Below are 22,835 nucleotides of genomic sequence, written 5' to 3'. Positions count from 1 at the left end.
AAGAATTCTGTTTTCTTTAGCTGTTCCACTTTTAGTATTATTATATGAAAAGTTAAATATCACAACTACACATAGCATCAAAAAGTATATTTCTTACCATTTCTAAAAAAACATCGCCCACTTTCTGTTTTATATCCCATTGCTCCAGCCTCTTTTGAAGTTCAGTTAAAAAATGCTGATGGTGACTATATAATTCGGGAATCTGCAATAAACATATAATAAATATAACACTAAAACCTACCATTTTTCAATTTCAATTTCAAACCTACAAAGTGTTTAGCACATTATCGATAGTTTTTACACGGTTTACGGCTATTTATGAGTAAATTTTATGCACTAAGTATTAGGTCTGTATTTTTAATTTTTATAGTTAAATCCATCAATCTGGATCTGGACTAAAAATAACAAAAAAAAATAGTAAACATATTTGTTCATCGCTCAGAAAACTTCTTCGCCTAATCAAGGATACATAAATTCATTCAAGAAACAAACCAAATAAAAAATGTATTAAAAAAACGGATGTGGCAGTCCAGTGGGACTGCCGGTAGAAGTTATACTTCTATACACGCGTTCGCTGTTTGAAATTTATATGGGAGTCAATCTGCACAATCATTACATATGTAATGCTATAGGTAAGAGAGAGCAGAAAGAGAAACAAAATTAGGTATATAGGTATATGGTGTATCGTTTGCTGCATATAAACAACATTTGACCTGTAATAGGAGTATAGTAAATGAAGGATTGAATCAATATTTTGATGAAAATGTATATTTTTATTTTCATATATGAATGAAAAGAGTTGAATGCAAAAAAAATTTTTACACATACTCTGCAGTAAAATTCATTATTTATTTTGTTTTTAATATAAAAATACAATACAATACACTGCAACATAATTCAATATAATAATACAATACAAATTAAAATGCAATATTCATAAGTAGGTATTTAAAAATGACAATATACATAACTTACGCATATGTTTGATTTACCATGATAATAATATTAATAAAAAAAAAATAATAATATTAATAAATATTAAATGGAACATTTATATTTTCGAGAGAGAAAGAGAAAGAAAATATATCTTTTGTCTTTCTCTTACCTATATCTTAAATATGTAATGATGTTGCCGATTCACTCCCGTACAAATTTCCAACGTCGAACGCGCGTATAGAAGTATAACTTCAAAAAATGTTTGTGGAATATAAAAATAAAAAACCAACAACTCAGATTATGTTGTAAATTTTCATTTCATTTTAAAATTTCGCATTTTTGCGTATATTACATATATTTAATAAAATTAACATGGGGTTTTTAAATATTTCAAAAATAAAAAAGGAAATTCGCATTGGGATTCGAACTCACATATACCAGCGTATGAACAAAACACGCAAAAAATTTGCCAATCAGACATAACAGCAATGGATTTCAAAATTGACAGTTCTCGGTCATAAATTCTCGAGAGAGAAAGAGAGAAAATATATTCTGTCTCTCTCTTACCTATATCTTACATATGTAATGATTTTGCCGATTCACTCCCGTACAAATTTCCAACGTCGAACGCGCGTATAGAAGTATAACTTCAAAAATATAAAAGGTCTTCCAACAATTACTAAGAAACCAACATCTTCAATAAGGCTTTAAAATGGTTCGTCCAATAAAGAGGTTATTTAAAATGAAAAATATCTGTGGCTTGTGTAAGGTAGCACATAGGTGAGTGTTGATGATCCGTAAGACGGTAAACTGGATAAAACCAGCAAGCCTTACATACCTATTTCAATTAAAATTACCTGTAATTTTAAAATTACTTCAATAAATAACAGGGGAAAATACTAGATCTTTAAGATTACTTGTTAAAGACTTTTTTTTAAAGATTGGTTAATTTCAGCCTTTAATGTTGTTAATTAAAGAAACAATAATTTCAAAAAAAGGTGGCTATCTTGGCTCCTAAAGATCCTAGAACATTTTTTTTGTTTTAGAAGTTGTGTTTTTTAACCAGCTTTCCAAATATTTTTTTGTCATTTAATTTGAACTAAATTCTTCGGAGTTATTGTAAATGTTTATCAGCTTAAAAAGTGCTATTTCTTATTAAATCATTTTGTGTACTTAAATCTAATTTTTTTAAACTTTTTTTTTCCATATTATGGTTATTAGTATACGTCTTAAAGAATAAAATAAGACCCAGATTATTGAGATCCATTTAGTCAAATTATCTCGACCAGCCTTAGAAATTAGCTCATTTTTCAAAAAATCTTATAAACAAATTAAATTTCGCAAAAACTATTCAACCGTCAAAACGGTCAACAAAGCTAAAGCACTCAGAAGCAACTCTCATCACTAAAAGGTCAAAACAGTAAACTGAGATTTAAAACAAAGATTAGGATGGCAAACTGCATAATTTTGCCAACCCTAACATACGCCTCAGCAACATGAGGACATGCGTTAAAACCAACAAAAAAGGATTCATACCATCCAGAACTTAATGATCAGAGAGGCTCTGAATATTCCTAAGTACGTCCCGTTAAGGTATAGGGATTCACAACAAAAGATAATCCTGAGAACAATGTACGAAAGAGCACACGATATTCAACAACCTCAGGAACCACCCGAGCAGATTATTAAGAAAGTTGACAGACTATGACGAAAATGTAAGAATATAGCAGGATATATAGATAACCCAGAAGATTAATAAAGAATGAAATAGCCATACGATACTCTAAAGTACGCAGTATTTATGTTGTATTTTACTAAACCAGTTATACTGTAAAAGATAAAAACCAAAAAATATATACTCCTGGGAGTGTACACCCCACTCATTGCTACTTTCTATCTATTATTATTTCATCTTAACCTTTACCAACAACCCTCTGTTACAGCAGTTATGCCAACGATGCAACCACATCAAGTGAATTCTGAGACACAAACATAAAGACGGCCCTCAGACTATCGCCAATTAGGCAGGTCAAAGGACCTGCAGTCGCGAAACCTGAGCATCGAGGTCACGTGCGACAAGCGTGAGCTCTTCTAGCATTCAGCCGGCGAGGAAAACAAAATTTATTTTGCCGATTAGGCGGCTGAGTGACCGAGCACACAAAAATCTGGACATCTGTCCGGAACACACTTTTGTGACACAAGTTCAAAGTCAAGTCAAATAATAAATCAATCAGTCATAGGGAGAAAAGCTCGTCTAGCTACCCCTAAAATTAGATGGCCTTACACATAAAGTAAAACAAACGGCATCCAAAGTAACGCTCAGTACGAAAGCCTCCCCATTCGTTATGTCCTGCGATGGGGAGGGATGGACGGTTATAGCTTGGGGGTCAGACCGGGTTTGATCTTCGGACATGTGGGTCCCACTGATTCATTGGAACACACATCCCACTCGGCGCTAGGGTTTGTACGGTTTGTACAAATTGTGTGTGTGTGTGATCACATGTGATTTCAGTGATTTGATTGCTGCTTGACTGTCGGACATCATGCCAATCTCTTGTCTAGATATTTTTCTCTATGCTTAATCATTTTAAGCATCTTCAAATAGAGTTTTCGCTTGAAATGTGCTTGGTCTTTGGAAAAGTTGTGATGTCCCGTAATATAGAAACGAATAGTGGTCTTTATAGAGACTTAGGAATGGAAACGTAGATCTTCCGATGATTCTATTCTTCCGACGAATTTATCTGGATATGTGGAAACAATTTATTTAGTCTTTTAGTGGATGGTTGGATGGATGGAACATTTACAAACAAATTTTAGAGGGAGAAATTATTCACCGACTACCGACTACAATAATATTTTATCATATTCTCAGACATAGAACTACTATTTTAAATTACTTTATTTGTAGACATAATAAATCCATATTTCTGTATGCTGATTAATATTTATATTAACGTTTAATTACCTGGTAAAATATCTCGTTCACAAGGTGGCCATCCAATAAATTGACATTATCTGGAGATTTTAATGGTTCCAAATATTCCTGTAAAAATTGGGAAATTTTATTCATATAAAAAGCATATTATTTAAATTTCATAAATATAATATACCCTATCTAATCTTAGAGGCTTTCGTAAGAAAAACAATTAATAATAAATTCAGATGGGAAAATTATAAAAGCAAGAAAGAAAAAAATGTAGACGTATTTGTATAATAAATATCTTTAGCAAAAGTGCTAAACGTATAAAATATAAAGAAAAATATATAAAAGTCAAAAATATTGCTTTTGTATTTTATATACACTGCCGAGCATAAAATAAGGTTCACCCCCTAATTTAATTTTATTATTATTTTTAACTATTTTCGGTTGTAACATAGTTTGCTAACGGATTGCTTAAAGAAAACAACGTTTTGTCCTTCAAAATTTATTGAAAGTAAGAAAAATTAACAATTTTTCTTTGATATACTAAATATTCAAGAGAGACAATTTTAACTTGATTGGTTTTTGTCAAAAAACAAAAAACTTTAAAAACTTCAGTAGAGAGTAGTTCACTCTGGCAGTAATAACAGCTTGGAAACGACGAGGCATGTTTTGGATCAAATTTTGGATTACATTCTGCGGAAGATTGTTCGATTACTGCGACAATATATCGCGAAGCTCTCTTGAATTACTGGGGGCCGGCACATGACTCCGTAAACGTTTCTTCATGTCATCCTAAACATGTTCTATGGGATTGATATCTAGACTGAGACTCGTCAAGATACTTAGTAACTATCCGAGCAGTGTGGGACCATGCATTATCATGCATACATGTTGCTTCGTCTCCAAGAATTACCATAAACGGTAAAACATGGCCTTCTAAAACCTGTGTCAGCTACCTATCCGCAGTCAATGTCCCATTCTCAATAAAGACTAACTCCGTGAGAGCGTCAAACGATATCCCTCCCCATGTCATAACTGACCCTACACTAAATGGAGGGCAACACATGCTTGAGCATATCTTTCGGCTGGACGTCGCCACACTTTTACACGTTTGTTTAAGCCCATAAGGGGCTCGATTCATTGAAAAGCAATACACGGCTCCAATCCTGTATTGTCCAAGCCAAGTGTTCTCGTGCAAAATTGAATCTGGCAATTCAGTATCCACGGTAACGCGGCGGTCCAGTTACTCTAGTTCGAGAAGATAAACCATCAGCATAAAGTTGCCTCTTAACTGTCGATTTTTTCACGTTCGGTTTCTCCAAGCACTAGAAACGACAAAGCGGCCATATCAAGCTTTTGTAATTCTGCCACAACCTGAACCAGGTCTTCGAGTAAGCAGACTGGTCTCTTCGTACCGTCACCACATTCGTTGCATCCTCGAGATACTTACATTAACGTTACTCGCAGTTTCGCGTTGACCGTGGCCATCTTCTAACGCCGCCAGAATTCTTGCCGCCACAACAGAACTTATGCTCATTGCAATACACTGACAGTTACAACACTACACAAACAATTTACAATTAACGTTAAAACCACAGAAACAGAAACTATGCTGATAACGGTTTTTAGAAATTAGACCATGGGGCCTTTTACCTCAAAACCTCATCGAAACAGCAACAACAATAATTTTGTTCAAGAGATCCATTAGGGAACTATGTTACAACCGAAAATAGTTAAAAAAGAATAATAATTTCTAAAATAAATTTAAATTACAAGGTGACCCTAATTTTACAGCCTACTGTAGGCTTGATTTAATTGTTAAATTACAGCAGAAAATGAGGATTTATTGTATATGAATATGCAGAAGAAAGAAAAGAGAGGCTATGAAAAAACAAGTACAAGAAATCGTAAAGCATAACAGACGCGAAAGCAGAAAATTCTATAAATGCATAAAAGAAAGCACACAGTCATTTAGACCAAAACTAACGATATGCAAAGACAAGGACGGAGAACTACTAACAGAGAAGCAAAAAATTATAATGAGATGGAAACAATATTTCGAAGAAAATCTAAATGCAGACAACGAAAATGAGCAGAACGAGACAATATATTATACGGCGGAGCTGCACATCGAAAATCCGAGTTATGAAGAAGTAGTTCAGATAATAAATAAACTAAAAAACAATAAAGCACCAGGAACGGACGGAATTTCGGCAGAATTATTAAAACATGGAGGATCCGAACTCTGGGAAAGAACCCATTACCTAATAACATTAATATGGACGAAGGAGCAAATGCCAGAGGAATGGACAGTTGGCCTCATACAGCCAATATATAAAAAAGGAGATAAGAGGGAATGCCAGAATTATAGGCCAATTACATTGCTAAATGTAATATACAAAATTCTTTCTGGTATAATCTACAATAGATTATTAGAATACTCCGAAAATATAATTGGTGATTATTAAAATGGATTCAGACCAAATAGAGCCACTACAGATAACATATTCATACTAAGAACGATACAAGAAAAAGCTTATGAATACGACATAGACCTATATAATATGTATATAGACTTTAAACAAGCTTTTGATAGTGTGAAAAGAGACAGAATGCTGGAAGACCTTTGTAATCTAGGTATACCTAAGAAATACATCAGCCTCATAAAAATGACGTTGCAGGGTTCAAAAGCCGCAGTAAGAGTAGATGGAGAACTGACTCCCCTGTTTAACATCAACATGGGAGTAAGACAGGGAGATGCCCTATCAACCATGCTATTCAACCTAGTTCTTGAGGCAGTCATCAGAAACACCAATATAACCGGCCATATAAACACCAAATCAGTACAAATTACTGCATAGGCAGACGATGTAGCCATCATTAGTAGGAATAAGCCACGACTAATGGAAGTATTCAAACAAATTGATCCTGAAGCAAGAAAAAGATGTCTCAAAATAAACGAAGCAAAAACGAAGTATATGACAGTCAAAAGAATAACTGACAATGAAAATAATATCACAATAGACAACTATATTATCGAACGAGTGGATGCCTTTACATATCTCGGCACAGAAATCAATCAGAAGAATTCCGTAAGTAGCGAAATTAATGCACGTATTTCCAGCGGGAATCGTACATACTATGCTAATAAAAGATTGATGACATCGAAATTATTAGACAAAAGAACCAAAATGACTATCTACAGAACACTGATTAGACCCGTAGTAACCTATGGATGTGAAACTTGGGTAATGACGAAAAAAGATGAAGCACAACTCAGGACATTCGAGAGAAAAATATTGAGGAAAGTATATGGCCCGGTACAAGAGGAAGATGGCACATGGAGAATTAGGAGAAACGACCAGGTTAATGAGTTAAATGAAGGTTATGACATTGTAAGATTTGTGAAAAGTCAAAGACTGTTATGGCTGGGACATGTGCAGAGACAAAACGATGCAAAAACAACAAAGAAAATGTTACAATGGAAGCCCATAGGAAGGCGAAAAAAAAGGAAGGCCCAGAACGAGATGGTTGGATGACGTGGAAGACGACCTGAAAACAATGAACATAAGACAATGGAGAAAAAGGGCACAAGAGAGATCTGAATGGAAGGACATAGACCCAGACCCAGACAGGCAAAGACCCATCCAGGGTTATGATGCCAAAAGAAGAAGAAGAATAGATCAAAAAATAAAATGTTACGAACACCTGAGGCTATAGTTGGGTTTTAATTTTAGTATTTTATAAATGTTAGAATATTCCATATGATGTTGCGAACTTTGAGAAAAAAACACAATTTAATTGGTACAGCCAGTATACAATGACAATTTACCTGTCTAGCAACAATATTATTACAGCGATTTTGATAGAGAATAAGGCTATAACATGGCAAAAAAATAACTTAAATCGAACAACAGGTTTAGGAAATTGAAGACATCAAAAATGTCCCATTTTTAAGGTGGTGCGTTAGTCTTGCTGCTTAGTGTATATTCATCATAACAAGTGATGAAAAAGAACAAGATTCAAGAGAATATATTATGTACATTCACTACTTTTCGCAAATGACCATGTCATTTTTCCACAAGACAAGGAGGACATGGAATATATGATAAGGAAATTAAAGAAATAATATGAGCTATGGGGACTCAAGAGAAACATGTGCAAGACCGAATACTTATATGTATTGGATCCGAGGTTGCAGATTTGAACTGCAGTTTAAAAGAGACTATTAGGAGTTGCAAGACTTTTAAGTATCTGAGGTCAATGATAAGTCGAGATGGTACTTATATGAAAGACATAGAAATGAAAATTGTAAGGGGAAAACAAGTCACAAAATCACTCCGTAGAGTAATATGGAACAACACTGAAACCAAAGAAAATCAAAAAAGGTTCTTTCAGAGCATAGTGCTGAATATTACCCTATATGGAATGAAAGTATGGTTAATGATAACAACAATACTAAAAAAAATAAGAACAGTTGAATTTGACTTTATGAGAAGATGTCTACAAACCACCAGAGATGATAGAATAAGCACAGAGGAAATATGGAACAGAATCGAAGTAGAATGCTCACTTACAAAAAAAGTTGGAAAACAGAGCCCTGCAGTTTTACGGGCATGTACAAAGAATTCCAGAGCATAGGTAGCCTAAAAAAATATTGAAGTGGGACCCGCTGGGAAAAAGATGGAGAAGAAGACCTACTACAAGATGGAAAACATACATACAAAATGCTATGATAGAATCCTTAGAGAAAGTGACTGGGAGAATAGGGTGCTGTGAGGGTGGAAAACGGCGAACTAGTAATGGGGAAAAAGCCGAAGAAGAAGAAGAAGGACCATATATATACAAATCAATGCGAAACATACAATGAAGAAGTGTTGACAAATGCAGGCTATTACGAAAATAAATGAAAGAAAAATCTTGGACGAACGTTCATTCTGAAAATATACAAAAAGATGGATAGGTATTTGACAATTTACCTTAAAGAAATAGTACATCTGAGTTAACAGGTCATATAATCAGATCAACAGGTCCTTATTTAATGAAATCAAAAATAGGAAGATAAGGATGAAGAAGACGATACTATTTTTTTAATCAAAAAGTTTATTTTTGTTATATTTCGATTGGCCTTGAAATAACAACAATTCAATAAATCCAATCCGAACAAAGTCAATAAATCAGTACATATAAAAAAAATAGTCGTTTCAAATTTAAAACAATACGAATACATAAATCTACAATCTTGCCAAACTAAACTAAAAAATCAAATTTATCAAAAATGTATTAAATCAAACAAAGCTATTTGACAGTTTTCACAGTTTCGTCCATTATTTTGTCTTAATAATTTTAAAATCTTTTTGAATGATTTTTTGATATAAATATGCGTGTTCAGATAAAAGCGAGATTTGTAATCATTTATTAATTAGATTTATTGACAGTTTTTAAAAAGCAGCTAAATTGAATGTTTCTATATTATAAATGACAAAATAAAATCTTAAGAGATACCTAGATAAATATATACAAAAATGTATTACCGTAATCATAATACGGAGAGACTCAACATAGCTTTTCTCATTATCGAACAGTTCTACCACCACGTGTGTCCGGGTGTCCTGCAAACAAAACATAAAGATATAGGTACATTTCACTTTTAAAAATAAACATCGTGTTAGGTACCGAATCGGAAGCGTCAAACGACGAAGAACAAGCAGAAATTCGAGGTGGGCCGTAGAGCTCTTCATCGTGGTACCCGGGCGCACAACCCTCCAATGTCAATCTCAATTCACTCCTCAAATTTGGAGAATTTTTACTCATTTCTGGCCCGTAAACTTTACATCATCGACACTTTGCCACACCTCGGCCTCAGCAATTTTAGTAACGAACTGTGACTGAACTGAACAGTATCAAGGTTTGTTGCGCGCCGACGCTGAATCGACGGCGACGCCTGGCGTCCATTGGATACGGAGTAAGGATGAGTTGGTATTTTGCGATCTGTTATATATTAACTGTTATCAATCTCTGACCAAAAGTAAACCGCCGCTTTATTTATTTTCCTAATAATTAGAGATTAAACGATAACGTTTAACATGCAAGTAGGCTTTGGACATCAACTGACATTTTAAGGACATGCTATTTAAATCAAAAATACTACACATTTTGCTTTTAAAAATAGAGGCATCCGTTAAAAGTATATGCATAAAAAATACCAATGAAATGGTTTTGAGTGGACAGGTTTGCTTTTAAAGTAAAAGGTTTCTTGTTTTTCGTATTTATAAAAATAAACATTTGCTTAAAAACTTCTTCTTCTTCTTTTTATATTGACGTGACTCTGTTTTTCAATGTACCTCCAGTATGTTGTCGTTCCATCGTTTTCGTGGTCTTTCTACTGATCGTCTTCCTATTGGGGAACCGTCTCTTGCCGTCTTTACTACCCTATTTGTTGTCATTCGGCTTATATGATCGTTCAATTCTACTCTTCTATTTCTTACCCAGTTCTCGATGTTCTCCACCTTGCACCTACGTCGAATATCTGTACTTCTAGCTCTGTTCCATAGAGTCTTACCATAAATTTTCCCAAAAGTTTTCATCTCTGCTGTTTCTAACATCCTTTTTGTCCTTTCTGTGTCAGGTCCTGTTTCTGCCGCGTATGTCATTATTGTTCTGATGACTGTTTGATAAATTTTGCCTTTCATTTCTTTCTCGATATTTTTATTTCTCCATATTGTTTCATTTAGGCAGTCTGCGACACTGTTGGTTCTATTCATTTGATCTTCCACTTCAGTTTCGGGCTTTCCGAAGCTAGATAATGTGATGCCCAGATAGTTAAACTCCATCACTTGTTCTATTATCTGACCTTTCAGCTCCAATTTACATCTTAGTAAATTTGCTGTTGTAACCATGCATTTTGTCTTTTTTGAAGAAATTACCATAGTCAATTTTCTGACGGTTATATTAAATTGGTGCAGCATACGTTGTAAATCAACTTTACTTTGAGAGAGTAGTATTGCGTTATCTGCATAGCAGATTATTTTAAGTTGTTTTTCTCCAATTTGGTATCCTTTTTTAGTTCTTACTTTTTTTATTATTTCATCCATAATCAGACTGAACAATAGAAGACTTAGGGAATCTCCCTGTCCTATCTCATTGCCAGCTTCAATAGGGTCGGTTAGTTCTTCTTCTACTTTTACTTTTATTGTGTTGTATAGTTGTTGCTTAAGAACCAAAGGATTTAAATAAAAAAAAAGAATATAATTCTTCACAACTTCTGTGACTCTATTCAATAATGCCTCGTCACCACATAGTTTTTAACGTGAATTTGGGTATTTGATGTATTTTCGGGAGTTGTGTTTGTTATGGGTAATACGCTGGATTTACTAACAAGAAAACAGTGACGATTTCAGATTTCAAAACGCTACTTAGATTTAAGACAGAAATTTTGGTGTGATTTTCAAACCAATTTTTTGGCTCAAATCTTGGAGCAGCCCTGTTACATGTGCAGAAAATGAAAGTGTTGCTAAGTTATTATAAAAATATGGATCTAGTTCCCAAATACAGAAGTTAAATCAGACAGGCCAAAGTGAAGTGGTTAACCAGTTTCCATTTCCCAACAGCTATTGGAGTTGTTCATAGCATGATATTCGTATTAAAAAGCCAGTCCGATTTTGGGACGAATATCTGAATCAGACGGGTTTCCAGTATTAATGCGCAAGCCACATGGGACCAGAATTCCGTTATAACTAGGATAGGAGCAAGTTGGCCCGAATCAATTCATGCTGTGTGCGTCAAGTCATGAAAAGGACAACGGACACTATCCTCCTAAATTACTGTGAGTATACTATAGGGTTATCGAAAAAAAAAGTCATTGAGATAGGCCATGGAGTCACATAAATATGCGGCTCGGTAGTAGGCTAGTTACCATGCTAAATTATGGTTTAACGTTGTAAATATAAAGTAAATATAATGTTAGGTCGGGCCTAGATTTTAACCAATTATTTATTAATTATTTTCTATCATTTGTTTTGCATTTCTATCGCACCAAACCTTTTTTATTCGATTTTATATATTTTGTTGTTTTTATGCGTATCTCATCGAAATAATAAATAAATACTTTTTAGTAATTTTTTGAAAAATGCTTCCTTTTCGAGTTATTTGCAATGTTGTGTTAAAAAATTCCTTAATTTTGTTTTTTTTTTCTAACAAACTACTAAATGAATTATATAAACAGCTTTATAAACTTTAAATCCCCAAGTACAAGTAAGAATCTTTTGACAAGGATAAATGGAGTCTATCTTGCAGAAAACATGGAACCAAATATTTCGAATATGCGTTTCGAGCAATCCGTCGCTTTATAACATAACTTTAACACATTGACTGCGCCACGTATCCCCAGGGGCATGTGCGTAATTTTTCACAATTGCTGTAGTTATGGTTGTACCATAAAAATGGTATTTGTACGTCGTTTTAAGTGTAACAAATAGCTATTGATAGCAAATTTTTAATTCTTGTTACTATTGTCATGGTATTGTCGGTAATATGAGACATGCCCTGGAGACACGTGCCGCACATAAACAAAAATTTATTATTACACAGACCCCGGAAGGCATGTGTCATTATCATTCGTTTCAACTTGTTGGTGCTTTTCGTTGTATATATTCAGTTTCAGTTTATTGTATTGTGTTCAAGTGTGAGCAGTACCTGTTAAAATGTCGAAAAGAGCAAGATATATGGTTGATATAGTAAAACAAAAGGTGATAGAAGTTGCAAATGAGCAAACAATCAGTTATCATAAAAACCTTGGAGAGAGTTCTGAAACAAATACTATTTTAAATTAATTACATGAACTCGATATGGAGAATGAGCAGACAGCAACTCAAACTTCATCTGATGCCAACAGTATCGAAGATCTCTTTGACAGTGACGATTCATTGCTAAATAAAAGTTATTTTCCTAAATCTTCTTCATCCTCGATTTAAATTCCTCTATTGATAGTGATAACGAAATTATTGCTACATCATATGGGCAAGTTCCATCAGATAATAATGAACAGAGTGCAAAGAATAGTGATAGTGATGAATGGTGTGATTAAGAAGAAGATGTAGATGGTGACAATTTTGTAGTAAGAAAGGATACATTAGTTGGTATTGAACCACATGCGGTACAGAAACCAATAGACATTCTTAGTTATTTCGTAACTGATGAAATATTGGATATGATTGTTAATGAAACCAACATTTATGCTGTTCAAAAATTAAGTATGCGACACTCAAGAAAATCCAGGTTAAATTTATGGACAGCCACAAACAAAACTGAAATAAGAGCCTTCTTAGGGGTAATAATCGCAATAGGTCCCACTCAGGTACCACATTTAAATTTATATTGTTCTAAAGATGATATATTTTATAATAAATTTATTGCAAAAGTTTTAACTCGAGACCGCTTTTTGCTTTTATTAAAACTTCTTTATTTTGAAAATAATGAGACATCTAATACCACTAATAGATTATGCAAAATAGAAGATTTAGTTACGCAGTTGATTCAAAATTTTTAAAGAATAATGGAGCCTGGCCACATTCTCGTTATAGATGAATCTATGATACCTTTCAGAGGAAGACTCCATTTTCGTCAGTACATCCCCAACAAGACTCATAAATATGGAGTGAAACTGTAAAAAACTCTGTTCTCCTGAAGGCTATACTTTCAATGTAAGGATTTACACAGAAAAAAATGAACAACAACCAGTTAATGTAGCAAACTCTGAAGCAGTCATTCTAAAATTACTTCAGTGTATCACAGATAAAGCTGGCAAAATATTATTTGCTGATAACTTTTATTCAGGAATACCTCTCGTTAAAAGATTGTTGGCTAAAAATATGATGTACTGTGGGGCTCTAAAAGGAAACAGAAAAGAAATACCACCTATTTTTAACCGGCCCAAGAAGATGAAGCCAACAGAGGTCATTGGAAAAAAGAAAGATGGACTAAGAATTATTAAGTTTATGGGTAAGAGGCCTGTGTTAATAATTTCAAGTGTCTCAGCCGATACTAAATAGTTGATTCCAACAGGAAAGCAGAATAGACAAAAAGAGGATATTTTGAAACCGAAATGTATAATTGATTACAAATCTGCAAAGAAAGGCGTAGACTATTCTGATCAGATGTCATTTTACCATACAGTGCTACGTCGAAGCTTGAAATGGTACCGGTAAGAATAAAAAAATAAGTTATGATTTTAATATCTGTTTCTTATTAATTTTTTTAGGAAAGTAGTATTTGAGATGATACTGGAAACAGCTATTGTTAATAGTTTAATTATATTCAATACGTGCTCTGAAACAAAAATGAGCATTAGAGAATTTATACATCAGTTAGCTTATAATTTAATACAATACAATCACATCTAAAAAAAGAGTACATACTTTTACCAAACCTGAAGGACCTGGAAGGAATCGACGAAAGCCATGTAGAGGCTGTCGTCAAGTATTAAAATCTTCAGGATTAAGTTACCGTTAAGTGGATAAAAAAGTTCGTAGGTTTATAACTTTTTGTTCCGATTGCCCTGGTCAACCTGGATACTGTTGTCTTGTTTTAATAAGACACATAATTAATAAGCTGCCATCCAACGGAACACAAACTAGGAACGGGATTCATAGTCAATAAAAGAGTAAAGTACCTTATAATAGACTTCCAACCCATCAACGAAAGATTATGCACACTAAGAATCAGAGGTAAATTCTTTAAATATTCAATAATAAATGCCCATGCACCAACTGAGGAGAAGCCGGATGAAGAAAAAGAACAATTTTATGAACAACTGGAAAATATCATACAACATTGTCCTAGAAATGACGTAAATGTCTTAATAGGAGATTTTAATGCAAAGATAGGTAAGAAGAGGGAATACATGCCACTTAGCCTTCTCAATGAACATGGTGATTGCCAGCACATGCTTCAGGCACAAATATATACATAAGGGAACATGGAGAAGTCCAGATGGGAATACAGTAAACCAAATCGACCATGTGGTGGTTGACGCAAGACACTTCAGCGACGTGATAGACGTACGTGCAAGACGCGGGGCGAACAAGGACACGGACCATTACCTACTACAAGCTAAACTAAGAGCTAGAATCTCCAATGCAAAGAAAGAAAAAGGAGTTAAAGAGGAAAGGTTTAAAGTAGAAGCGTTGAAGAATCCTGAGATAGCTAAGAGATTCGAGGAAAGTCTCGAAATCAAGCTGGAAGGCTGCACGGATGATATAGTTGAAGATATTAACAACTATTGGAGGCAGTGTAGAGCCATATTGGAAGAAGTGGCAACTGCAGTTATCGGAAAGCAAAAATGTAAAAAATTAAGGTCAGATTGGTACGATGAGGAATGCGCACAAGCAAGGCAAATAAAAAATCAGGCATATAGAAGACTCCAAGGGCGAAGAACGAGACAAACAGAGGAAGAGTATAGGCAGCTGAGACGAGAAGAAAAACGAATACTTAAAAAAGAAGAAGAAAGAGCATATAGAGAGCCAACTAAAAGAACTAGAGGGCTATAAGGTACAAGCAGAAACGCGAAAGTTCTACAAGAAGATTAACCAGAACAGGAAAGAATTCAAACCAAGATTATCAATCGTTAGAAATAGAACAGGGGAGATCATTGGTGATCAGGACCAGATACTAGAAAGGTGGGCAGAAAACTTCGAAGAAAGGTTAAATATAAGAGGTGAGAGAGGGTTCCACGAATCAGAAATCCACATCGAGGACATTGACGACGAAAGAGAGAAAGATAACATCCCAACAGAGGTTGAAGTCATCCAAGCTATACAAAAATTGAAAGAAAACAAAGCTCCTGGGGCAGATGGCATTCCTTCAGAACTTTTAAAGCATGAAAAAAAAAACTGACATACTGTATATGTAGACTGGTAGAACTGATCTGGAAGCAAATAAAGTTGCCAGAAGACTGGAATGTAGGTTTAATTGTACCTATCCACAAGAAAGGAGATCAAACAATATGTGACAACTACAGAGGAATAACCCTCCTAAACGTAACACACAAAATATTGGCATATATTCTTTACGACCGACTATCGGGATATTGTGAAGATATAATAGATAAATATCAGTATGGGTTTCGTAAAGAAATATCAACGACCGATCAAATATTCCTTCTAAGGCAAGCTCTGGAAAAACATATGAGTATGGCATTAATACTCATCACCTGTTTGTTGATTTTAGATTTGCCTATGATAGTGTTGAAAAAAACGCACTGTACAAGGCCATGATAGAATTCAGCATACCAGTACACTTAGTAAAATTGGTGAAAGCGACCCTCTCAAGAGTCGAGTGTAAAGTTAGAGTGCAGAACGGAGTTTCCAGAAAGTTTCAGTCTCAGATAGGACTTATCTGGAATAACAACCACAGGAACTATTATTAATCGCAGCGTAGAATTACTAGCGTACGCCGATGACATCGACATTATTGCAAGAAGAAAGGCGGACGTGGTCGAATCATTTAAGGCGCTTGAAGCAGCAACAAAAAGAATGGGACTAGAGGTTAATACTAGTAAGACGAAGTATATGAAAGTATCAAATTATATAAAAGCAGCACAACCCGAAGATCTAACGATTGGAACATATACTTTCGAAGGAGTAAGAGAGTTTATATACCCAGGCTCACAAATAAGTCAGAATAATGTAGTAAGTGCAGAAATTAACAGACGGATATATCTGGCAAATAGAGCCTATTATAGATTAAAAAAATTTTTAACAGCAAGCCTAGTTACAAAAAGAACGAAACTAGTGATATACAGAACTCTTATCAAGCCCATCCTCACCTACGCGTCGGAAACATGGACGATGACAAAGAGCGATGAAGAAAGTTTAAGATGCTTTGAGCGTAAAATCCTCCGGCATATCTATGGAGGAGTACAGGAGGGCGGATTATGGCGCAGACGCTATAATTTCGAACTTTACCGCCTGTATGACAAACCTGATATTATTAGGTCCATCAAAATAAACCGGCTGCGGTGGTTAGGTCACATAGAGAGAATGAATGAGATGGAGCCGCCAAAACATATTTATAATCAAAGAATAGATGGAGTGAGAAGGAAAGGCAGACCCATAGCACGATTTAAGGATCAGGTGGAGGAAGACTTGAGAATGTTGGGAGTACGAAACTGGAAAGCCAAGGCGAAGAATAGGAGAGAATGGAGACTTATTCTTGAGCAGACCAAGACCCACCATGGGTTGTGGAGCCAATAATGATGATGATAACATAATTAATAAGAAGAAGCAGAAATTACCAATCAATTTTAAAATGCGTTTGTTCTGTTTATTTTAATATAAGGTATTTTGTTTTTAAACACCTTTAATTTTGTCCAATTACCTACAAGAGAAAATTTGTTTAGCTGTTTGTGCTACACTGGATGTTGGCGGCATGTCCTGTTTGAGAGGAAAGTAGATTAATACTTCTATAATAGTTTTCTGTATGTAATATATGCAAGAGTTATACTTCTGTGTACTTAAGGGTATGAAGTACTTACATGTACACACATGCCATACGGGGAATTTGACGCACAGACAGAATAGACCATAACGTATCTCCGGGGGTATGTGATGCAAGAACTAGTATATTTAGTATTTAACCGCCGCAGTCAATGTGTTAAATAATCATTACTATTCCAAAAATTAGCTGCTATTTTTTCTAAATGCCTATCAGTCAGAGGTCTACTGGTAGTCATCAACAACTTACTAAAAACAATGAAAATCTAGTGACACTTTTGATACGTTCTCAACACAAATCAAATAGCGTAAGCACACTAACCAATTTTAGGTACGAGTATTATCACTCGCGACAGTCAGCCTTATTGGCATATGTATTAGGAAGAATATATCTAATATACTACACAGCGAAATGATAAAATTGTTGTTAAATTTAATAGACGTAGCTGAAAGCTGTGTTGTAGCAAATCTTCTACATTGTGCAGTACGGGGTTAAATTTCCTACGTTCTTGTTCTTATAACTCTTATGAGTTTATTAAGTAAAATCGTTTCTTTGTATGAAAATCATCTCCAAAATTGCGTTTATTAAAACGTAATTATATTTTCTTTATTTCTAGAAGTTCTATTAATTATTGACGATTTGGATATTTTGCAAACCATTTAAAGTGTGTTTACAATACGATGTTCGAAATTTTCTGTTTTGTTTTACTGATTCTAATATATAATATTGCAACCCTAGATACATAAATTTATTTATAACAATGTTAACCATTTAGTTTTACATTCCTTAGTAGTATAAATAGAAAAGTAACCGTGCAGCCATATAAAAGGTGACCGTTCGCTATTGATGGCACACAAAAGACCCGTTAAAAGCATAAAAAATAATATTTAAAATAAACCGCTATTGTTCATTTTGCTACAAAAATAAAAGACAAATAATCGCAAACCGCGAGAAATAGTATTTTTAAATAAATTTAACAGTTGTATATCGTCCTACTACCTATTCAAAAAAACCATTCCCATCTCTATAAGGAATATGAATTTTCCAGTCATAATTCGGAACGATCGTTGTTTATTCAGTTAAATTTTTTATCGTTTACACTACTTAACCGAAAATATACAAGCAAAATTTAACAAATTTAGTAAATGTATATAAATACGATTGGACAGTTATTGAAATATATATTTCAATTTTAAGGGCAATCTTTGCAGATCTATTTGATTTTCTTATTAGATTTGATCATTGAGCTAAAAACCTAGAAAATATATAGGATGTGAAATTAATATAAAGGTTTTAGCTTTTATGCGATTAAGTCTCTCTTCTTCTTCTTCTTTCAGTATCCTGTCCGATTATCGAACGCTGGCGATCATATTGGCAATAATAACTTTGTTTACGGCGGCTCTAAATAAATTAGCGGTGGTCTCTTGATACCATTCTCGGAGATTTCGGAGCCAGGATATTCTTCTTCGGCCTGGGCCTCTCCTTCCGGCGATCTTACCCTGTATTATGAGGTGTAGAAGGTTATACCTCTCTGGATTTCTCATTACATGACCGATATATTCTAACTTTCAAATTTTTATTTCTGTGCTCCTTTTCATTCGATGTAAAACTATTTCATTTCTTATTCGATCAACCCAACTTGTCCGCAATACTCGTCGATAAATCCATATCTCAAAGGCCTCCAATTTTTTCATTAATGTCTCTGTAAGAGTCCAGGTCTCCATACCATACAGCAATGTGGAGAATATGTAGCAGCGTATGAATCTGATTTTAAGGTTTAACGGAATATCTCTATCAATTAGACTTTTCTTTAATTTATAAAAGGCCGCTCTGGCTTTTTCAATGCGTATTCTTATTTCTTTATTTATCTCCCAGTTATCGTTAACGTTTGCACCCAAATAGGTAATATTGTGGACTCTTTCATACGCTCTGATGTTCGTTGGTTGTAACTCCGTTTTGGTGACAACCATAAGTTTTGTCTTAGAAGTATTGGGTTTTAGCCCATATCCATCACATGCTTCGGTTAGCCTGTTTATAAGTCGTTGCAGGTCGTCTTCATTGGAGGCAATAACTACCGTGTCGCCTGCATATCTGAGATTGTTGACGTAAATTCCGTTGTCTCTATATTCTCTTCCGTTGTCTTCTATAAGTCTCTATTATAGTTAAATATAGAGAGGTATTAAACAGCAAAATGGTTGGAATGCAAATATATTAAACTACGAAGTAGCTTTTAGAAAATTTAAGAAAATCACGGGAATATTATGAATCGGTTTCAAATCACTGCTAGATAAAGTATTTATCTTCATATCGGGAAGCAATAACATACAGAAGAGATTGTCATGTTAGATAATGACGTGGGCGGATTTTACATGTCCACAAGAAAACTAAGTTCCTGTAGTTGGCTGTATACCATATAATAAAAAATTTTCCAATAAAATCCTTTATAAAAAGGTATATAAAAAACCCCGTCGGGCTATGTTAAAAAGACAAAACGTTTTCGGAATAAGTATTCCATCATCAGTGTCAATATATTACATGAATGTAGCCACTAAATATGAGGGTAAAAACCCTTTAAAAATTAATATGTGAAGTTTAGTTTACATTATGTCGTGTTTACAAATAGGATGGTAAAGTTACCGTTGGATTGGTAACATGGCGACATATGACTCTACATAAAGTTGCAAGTCCTGAGACGGTATGTCTACGAGGACTTTATTAAAGCAACTGAGAGTTGCTTTAATAAAGTCCTCGTAGACATACCGTCTCAGGACTTGAAACTTTATGTAGAGTCATATGTCGCCATGTTACCAATCCAACGGTAACTTTACCATCCTATTTTTTGTAAACACGACATAATGTAAACTAAACTTCACATATTAATTTTTAAAGGGTTTTTACCCTCATATTTAGTGGCTACATTCATGTAATATATTGACACTGATGATGGAATACTTATTCCGAAAACGTTTTGTCTTTTTAACATAGCCCGACGGGGTTTTTTATATACCTTTTCATAAAGGATTTTATTGGAAAGATTTTACATGTAACTAAACTACTTATTTGCTAATGAGAAAGACTAGACTAGACCAGTGGCGCACCTAGAATTTTCCTGTGGGAGGGGATTGATTGGGCTCCCAAATTTTTTTTATGCTACGTCTATTTTGAGTTCTTAAAATTTGTGAGTAAGAGTGTCGGAATAGTGCCCTGAGCGGGGCGGTTAACCCCCAAAACCCCCTGGGTGCGCCACTGGACTAGACCAGAAACTATAATTGTTTATGAAAAACGCTTTCAAAGTGGACAAAATATTTTGATAATTTTATTAACATTTACATCACAAGTTTTCTTTATTTGGGTTCCTCGAACTTTAAAGGTACTAACACAATAGAAATGGGTTTCTACATTATTTATTGTTATTGGCAGACATAATATAAGTATACATAGTATATTTACTATATATATTGTTATGCTTCAAAAATATACACAAAGTTTAAATGGCAGAGAAAAGGAAGAATGACAAAAATTGTTATTCCTACATGTAAAAAAATTAGAGAGTTGAAGGTGACGAAATGTAAACAGATCCTTCATATACATTGAGGGTCAAGGGGCGATTTCTTAATTTTAAGAAACCCAGCGTTATTCAAGGGGGCGAATTGAGATCAATTCGAATCCAGCATTGGGTGAGCTTTTCTAGTTTTTTCTGCACATAAATTCAAGACGACTAAATTTCGTAAATCAGCTGTCGTAGGCAAGTTATCCGCGTCCAAAATAGGTAGTTGTAATTGTTTAAATAGCCTTGTTAAAACGTTTTTTTGCGAAACTCTAATTTGTCCCAGTTTTCTGGGTGGCCCTTCAAAAAAGTATAGAAAAGTGAACCTATTTCCCTAGGGACAAAACTTGTTCTCCAGGGAAAAAACCAGCGGCCTATGACTGGTGCGCGAAACAAAGGCATCAGGACGAGGTGTAAGGACAAACAAACCTGCATCTTCGCACACTATGTACAATTAAATTTGAACATAATAATCAGAAGTTTATTACAATGCTTAATTATTTTCTACCTAATTAAGTGTTCAAAATATCCTCCGTTGTTAATTTGATAGTAGCATAAACGATAGTAGAATATGTCTAGTACATTTCTTCATGTTTCTTTAGTAATTAATTAATATGGATTCATCGATAATTATTTGCCTTAGCTCTGCAACACTTGGTGGTTTAGTTCTATAAATTCTACTTTTCAAGTATCCTCAATAAAAACAATCTTTAGGATTCAAATCGGGTGAACGAGGAGTCCATTCAATACTACCTAATCTACTAATCTATCATCCGGAAAATGTCTGATCTAAATAATGCCAAACATTTACACCAAATTAACCTGGAGCTCCATCTTGCTGAAACCATATCTCATTTATCACAGTAAAATTGGCTCCAAACTTATTTTTCAGGGCAGATACAATTTCATTTCTATTTCAATTAACAATTGAATTAACTGAGTACCCACTACACCCTACCCTGAATTGAGTTTTTACATGCATAGTAGGTAAACTGACTAAATAAAATAGCAAGTGCTACATGTAGTTCAACTTGTATTGAAGTGAGGATTCCAATAACAATACAATATTAGTCCGGTGGTCAGAGATTTGACCTCTCACAAGTTGAATTTTGCTGATAATGTCAATTTTGGGACTCCAATAAGATGCAAAAAAGTTTACTACTTCTACCCTCCGTTTACTACTAAAACGCCTCATCGCCTCAACTGAAAAAATGGATTTTTCGCGCGCTAGTTACGCGCGCGAAATCGGTTTGAAATAAAATGCGTATCAACTCGACGGTAAAAATTCGTTATCTTTTGATAAGAGTGTCCTAACGACAAAAATCAAAATGCGTTTTAAAGGTGAAAAGTGTAGCTTTCGTATGCAATTTTTGTATTTGGCCGCAAATGAAGTCAGTTTTTATAAAGGTGTTAAATAAATTAAATAAATAAACGTTGTGCGAAATTTTGTCATTTTTTACGATTATAAAATGTATCACTTTCATTGACCGGTCGTAGTGGAATTTCCATTGACGGACTCGAAATAGTAATGTAAGTAACCTGCTTATTACTAATTACTAATTTTTGCTTTAAGATATGTTTAATGATACTTTTTAATTTTTCGGAACCATATTTTATCAGTTTTGCTGTAACTATCCGGTGCACCCGCTCTTCTATTTTTTTGGCTATTTTTACTGTGTCCACTATTTTTAATAATGTTTAAGTAACATTAATGTACCATAAGTTAATTATTGTAACATAAGTTTTAATTCTTCTCCATGTATTTCTATATTACGTATTTATTCTGAACTCTTTATTCATTGTAAGCTGGAGGTTTTGTTATATTTTCCAATGTTGTCTATAAATTTACATGCTTCTGTGTACATATATTGTTCGCTCTAAGTGTCTAAGGAAGCTCCATAAACTTTTTGTTAAATGCTTCTCTCTGATATTTTAATA

At 34.2% G+C, this 22,835-nt stretch overlaps 1 protein-coding gene across 2 annotated transcripts in view; it reads right to left on the bottom strand.

Moving 5' to 3' along the window:
* LOC140434418 (rho guanine nucleotide exchange factor 17) overlaps window positions 1–22,835 on the bottom strand; it is an 81,659-nt gene that overhangs the window by 49,273 nt on the left and 9,551 nt on the right. For both annotated transcript variants that reach the window (XM_072522671.1, XM_072522672.1), the window contains exons 3-5: window positions 9,394–9,471; window positions 3,902–3,979; window positions 98–202 (exon numbers count right to left, since the gene is read on the bottom strand). In XM_072522671.1, the coding sequence (XP_072378772.1) occupies window positions 98–202; window positions 3,902–3,979; window positions 9,394–9,471 (261 nt within the window). The remainder of the gene's footprint in view (window positions 1–97; window positions 203–3,901; window positions 3,980–9,393; window positions 9,472–22,835) is intronic.

Source organism: Diabrotica undecimpunctata, chromosome 2 (genome assembly GCF_040954645.1).
Source record: "Diabrotica undecimpunctata isolate CICGRU chromosome 2, icDiaUnde3, whole genome shotgun sequence".
Lineage (NCBI taxonomy): Eukaryota > Metazoa > Arthropoda > Insecta > Coleoptera > Chrysomelidae > Diabrotica > Diabrotica undecimpunctata.
The sequence above is the reverse complement of the archived record's forward strand: the minus strand, read 5'-3'. Positions and strand labels throughout refer to the sequence as shown.